Source organism: Cyprinodon variegatus, unplaced genomic scaffold (assembly GCF_000732505.1).
Source record: "Cyprinodon variegatus isolate N-32 unplaced genomic scaffold, C_variegatus-1.0 Scaffold1603, whole genome shotgun sequence".
NCBI classification, from domain to species: Eukaryota; Metazoa; Chordata; class Actinopteri; order Cyprinodontiformes; family Cyprinodontidae; genus Cyprinodon; species Cyprinodon variegatus.
This window is the reverse complement of record NW_015152056.1, coordinates 109411-114802: the sequence shown is the minus strand read 5'-3', so window position 1 is coordinate 114802 and position 5392 is coordinate 109411. Positions and strand designations below refer to the sequence as shown.

General features: G+C 33.3%; 1 protein-coding gene across 1 annotated transcript; it reads right to left on the bottom strand.

Annotated features, from left to right (window-relative positions):
* Positions 1–243: 243 nt before the first annotated feature.
* LOC107104064 lies at positions 244–3755 on the bottom strand. Its single transcript, XM_015403976.1, has 5 exons — positions 3586–3755; positions 2373–2723; positions 2163–2288; positions 745–794; positions 244–654 (listed from the first exon to the last, which is right to left on the bottom strand). The coding sequence occupies exons 1-5, from the start codon at positions 3650–3652 to the stop codon at positions 541–543; spliced, it is 708 nt and encodes a 235-aa protein (XP_015259462.1). The 5' UTR covers positions 3653–3755; the 3' UTR covers positions 244–540.
* Between the last annotated feature and the right edge of the window lie 1637 nt (positions 3756–5392).

The window sequence follows — 5392 nt, the reverse complement described above, 5'->3', positions numbered from 1 at the left end:
TTGCTCTTAGTTGATGGACACCACACTGATGTCATTCTCAAATATTTGCCACGTAAGAAATGAAGATTATAACTGTATCAGAGGAAATGTCTTAAGCTGATAAACTATTGTGGAAAACATGAGTTCTGACATGCAACAGGCAGCCAATAACAAGGTGTAATAAACTCAAACATCATCAATGATAATAATCTTAACAGTATAATGGGGATCTTAGTTCCCTCATTCAATATGTGAGTCTAAACAACAAGCATGAAAAAAGCAAAACTGCACTAATGCTTGTGAGCCACTATGTCTGCTGAGTTTTGCTTAACATATGTTGCTCTGTAGACTTCTATTCACTGAATAAAATAGTTAATTTCAGCATTGTTATAACATAAGTACAAACAGGTACTTTTAAACTATCATAAAAAGTAAGTAAAAACATAAACGTTCCTTTTTTTTAAGATAAAATTGCTCCATAACAAAGGGTTAAATTAGCTCAAAATGTACTTATGAAAACGCAAACCAAAGATTAAACTAAATACATAAAGAAATAGGATATCATTTTACTTGTGAATAAACACTTTCATCCATATTTTTCTTAATACATCTAATGGTTGCTTTGCTTCCTGGAAACTGCAGTGCTGCGTAGTCCAGGTCATTTCTATCTTCATCCTATGCATAGAAAAAAAAAGAATAAAATTGAAGTCCCTAGAAACATCTTATGTCAATAAAAGACTGTTTTTGTTCTATAGGAGTACATACAATATGGTCTTCCTTTTGGCCAACATCATGTCCGTGGCTTGATTTTTTGCCTTAAACAAAATAACACATTTAATAAATTTTTCTATAAGATTGGAAGTAATCAGACTGAAATATTTCAAAAAAGTAAGAGGAAAACCTAAATTACTAAATGATAATTTAGCCACAAAAAGAATGTTTATTTTTTTATTTTTGTTTAGAGTCATATGGAACCGGCTGTTCCAACGTTTGCAGTTCCGAATTGTCCCGAGTGGTGCAGACTTTACACGTGTGAATAAAGTAAATGTGTTTTGTCAATTATCATAAGGTCGGGATTGTTGTGGCGGAAGGTTCGCAAGCAAGTTGGTTGTGGCTGGTATCTCGGAAGCATCTTGCTGACCAGTTAGCAACTAAGAGCTAGTAGGTTCCCGATGGGAAATTACATTGGGACCAAGTAGCCCTTAGCAATGACACTGTCAAGGATCGCTAAGGACATGCAAGATGAGGAGGGTTTTGTGTTGGAGGTCCTAGGATTAGCCTCCTTCGTCATAATTTTTTATTTAGAGGAGGAAAGCAGGGACACAGTTGTTGTGGAAGGGGACGCCAGGGCGGCAGAAGCTTTGTTTGGTGTAGAAGGCTTACAGCCGTACATGTTTGAGCCCTTGCCTCACAGCGCTGCCACTTCTGTTAGCTTTACGCCTGCTGAAGACACAGATGTCCATCCCCGTGAACACTGAGATATAAAGTAAATGATTCTTATTTCTACCGTTGCGTGTATTAGCTGTGACATATGAATCAAGATGCTATGACTGAAAAAATTTATTGACATATGACCGTTAATATGTGATTGGCCGAATTTAGGTGTACAAGCTGACATATGACACCTGGCCTGCATAAAACAAAAAAATAAAAAACACAGATTTTAAGATAGGATTTTTTTTTTAAATAGAATTTTCTAACTTTTGGGTCAATAAGGTCTGATAAAGAGTATATTTATATATATGTTTAAGCCAGAATGATTTGACATTTAAATATGACTTCCCTATGACTTAAAACAAAAGTACCCTGCTCATGAACAGTGAATCAATATACATGTTAAAAGGTTCCGAATTCTTAGAGAAGATTTACTGAACATTACAGAAAACACATGATTTCAGTGATTGCCTCAAAGTGTTGCTCAACAAAAATTTAGTTCAGGAGCTCCACCAGGCTGCATATACTGTAAAAACATATATACAAAATCGGTGTCGTGATTTCGGTTATTTTGCATTTTTATTTATTAGTACTTTGCTCAATTTCAATTTATTTTACTGGCATCTGATTTTTTTTTTTTCTGTCTTTAATGGAACGGTATGTACTGTAATCCCAAGCATAAAGTCATTAGGAATAATACGTCAAACAAATAGAAGACCTTTAGACTGAATTCAATAAATAAACCTCACCTTTAATCTGTTTCTTGGCTTTTTTAATGGATAGGTAGCATGCAATTGTAATATGTAAAATAACAGAAATAATCAAGCAAATTTTTAGAGTCACCAGTGTGATAAATGAAGAGTTTAAAGATTGATCTAGAAAAGAAACAAACAAAAAAAACTTTTTAAGAGATGTTTTAAATGAACATTTCAACTTGGGTAGAAAAATAAAAATCTTACCAACTCCAAGAGTAGTCCCATCACCAAATAATATTTCTCCACATGTGGCTAGGGCACAGTAGTATGTCCCAGTCTCAGAGATACTGACATTCTTAGAGAAGCTATAAACACATTTTCTATCATGTTTCTTCATACAAACATCCTGAGGGACTCCACTGGTGAATACAATTTCTGGGTAAGAATTACTTGATCTGGCTCTAAACCAGAACACCTGGAGCTCTCCTGGACAAGTCTTGGTCTGAGAGCCAGACAGAATTGAACACTCCAGAGTTTCAGTTTCTTCCACATTTACTGTATTTGCGGTTCTTGATCTCTGCACAATTGTGTAGTTTATTGTTTTCTTGATATTTCCTGTGTGGCACAAAGTAACATTAGAAACATGCAAAATAATACAACAGTGAAAAAATTTATTATTTTTGTTTCTAAGAGAGCAAGTAGACGTGAGACTAGCTTTTTTTCTTTTTGTGTACTATACAATACTCTTAATCTACACAGGAATAATTTTACCTCGGCTTTGCCTTAAAAAACAAACTACCCTTGCAAAGTATTGTTATATTTGTTGTCTTCAAAAATATTATGGTACTTAGAGTAAAGAGTTTTTCTACAAAAAAAATGTTTAAAAGAATATGTAAAAGGGATCATAAAAACATAGAAAATATGTATAACCTTCTTAATAACCAAAGCATTGCATTAATTGCTTTTAAGTGTTTCTAGGGGTGTTAAAATCAGATATTGGTACAATAATACATGGGTAAATTGTTTTTATACCTTTTGTTGTTGACAATGGTTCTCTGTTTTAGTAAGGCTTAATTAGTGTCACTTGATCAAGCCTTTTCTAACATTCTACTATACAAAATAAGTTAAAAAGGTTTGCATAACTTATGCTAATGTAGTATTGGGTCAATATTGGCTGGAATATTGGTATCATATCAGAAATGAAAAAGTTGCATTGGGACATCCCTGGTTGTTTCCACTGGTATTTTGATCATAAGAGTGCTGACAGATTTTGTAGCAGATTTAAATTAGGATTTTGCTTAAACCTCTTTAAACGGTTGATTTAAGTTTAAGTCAGAAGAAACACTATTAAACTATTAAATACTATTAAATGAAAAAAATAAAAATAAAAACAAACTTTCCATTCAAATATTCCAGGTATTTAGGACTAAACTGTTAATACAAGGTCGGAGTATAAAAAAAGTAGAAACATATATACCTCTCAGTGACAAATAGGTTCCACTCCACGTATTCTCAGTCCAATCAAGGACTGCACAGTGATACATTCCCTCATCTTCTTCAGTGGTCCTCAAAATTGTGAGATTACTGACTTTCTCTAAATACGTTATCTCCAGTCTTGAGGCTAAAACCCCTGGTCCATATTTAGGGGCTGTGTTTTTTCGCAGCATTGTGATCACCCTCAGAGTATCTCCAGTACTCTGCTTGTACCAGTGAATACTTTTAATTCCCAACCATTCTTTTGGTAAATCACATGTCAAGGTTGCAGGTTCACCAAGAGTTACTGTGATCACTGGAACTAATGTGCCTTTATAAGAACAGATTTAGAAAGAAAAATAAAGTTACAGTGCCGTGCAATTTTTTTTTTAAACAATTTTAAAGGTAAATATTTCTAACAAAACATTAAGTAGACTTGTAAATAAGATATGTATTTATCTAGTAGAACTTACGTCCTTGATGAACAAGAAGCAGTGTGACCCAGAGGAGAATCATCTTCACAGTGTCTTCATTTGGACACTTGTTTATCTTTAAGTAAAAAAGGAGGTGTGGTAATCGAGAAGTCTATGCATCTGATTGGTTATCGCTAAATATACTCTGTCTTCCTTACTCATCCCCTGAGTAAAAACCCTTTTGCTCAATATGTTTAGGGTTTTATAAAAACACACACAAAGAAACTGTATTATTTAGAAACAAAACAAACCTATTACAATACTAGTACATGTACAAATCTACTAGAATACTATACAACATATACTATATACAATAATGATCTGTAACTTTTTTTTTTTCCTTTGAACAGTACTTTTACAAGATAAATTTTCTTGTGTGTTTTTTAAAATCTAATTAAACCCAAAGCATACAAATAACGCTATTCTGCTTGGAAATACATACAATTTGTCTTAAAACTATAATTAAACAAAAGCCAAATTTTTACTGGTTGTTTATAGATTTGTTTATTATACTGAATTATACGCTAGTAATCCAAACAATTATTGATACGCAATGTTTCATTTTTACTGGTCATTTTGTTTTTGATGTGTCTGTCAAGTTTTTTGTTTAGATTTGATCTTTAGATGTGCAATCCCCACTTGAAAGGGAAGTCTCTTCTGTTAAACATAACTGGCATACACTCAAGGAGTCTTCATTTTATTCATCTTTATTATGATGGTCATCATTTTCCTCTAGTCACACAGGTGAAAACCCTCAAAAGAGACAAAACATCTAATTACATTGAGAAGTCAACAAGACAAAAAAAATAAAATCAATTTTAACCAATCTAAATAATTTAATCATAAACAATAATAAACATTAAGTATTATATAGTGAAGTTAAACAGCAATTAATAAATTAGCATTTTTATCAAGATTTTTTCACATTTAACTAATAAACACCAAGTGTATTTTTTTCCCTTTTAATAATATTAAACAATCAAAGAGATAATGAGGGTCAGTCCATGTGAATGAGCAACTGTAATCAGCTTACTGGCTGTCCTTCACAGTTCTTAGAAAGTTTTTGCAGGGTTTGCACTTTGCATGTACTACCACAACTTTTTGGCTTGCATGCTGTGCTACTTCCTCAAACAAGAGTGAGAGGTCAGCCACACCAAAAATACACTCTTTAATAGCCAGAGATTGGGTCCGCCTGGTTCCCATCTCCAGCAGGCAGAGCAGAAAGAAGCAGCCGAGGAGATTGGCAGAGGGGAGTGGCTTCCTGGCAGTTCACCAGAACAATGTCAATATATTCTTGTTTAGTTTTTTTTTATTTTTCTTAAGTGTATTGACTTAAGC

What these genes read in the sequence shown, in the direction of transcription:
- LOC107104064 (XM_015403976.1), bottom strand. Translation starts at nt 3,652, where the DNA reads ATGTATCACTGTGCAGTCCTTGATTGGACTGAGAATACGTGGAGTGGA. An exon ending in AACCTATTTGTCACTGAGAG is followed by an intron (nt 2,724 to 3,585) that starts GTATATATGTTT and finishes TGTGCCACACAG; the next exon opens with GAAATATCAAGAAAACAATA. An exon ending in GCCAAAAGGAAGACCATATT is followed by an intron (nt 655 to 744) that starts GTATGTACTCCT and finishes TTCTATGCATAG; the next exon opens with GATGAAGATAGAAATGACCT.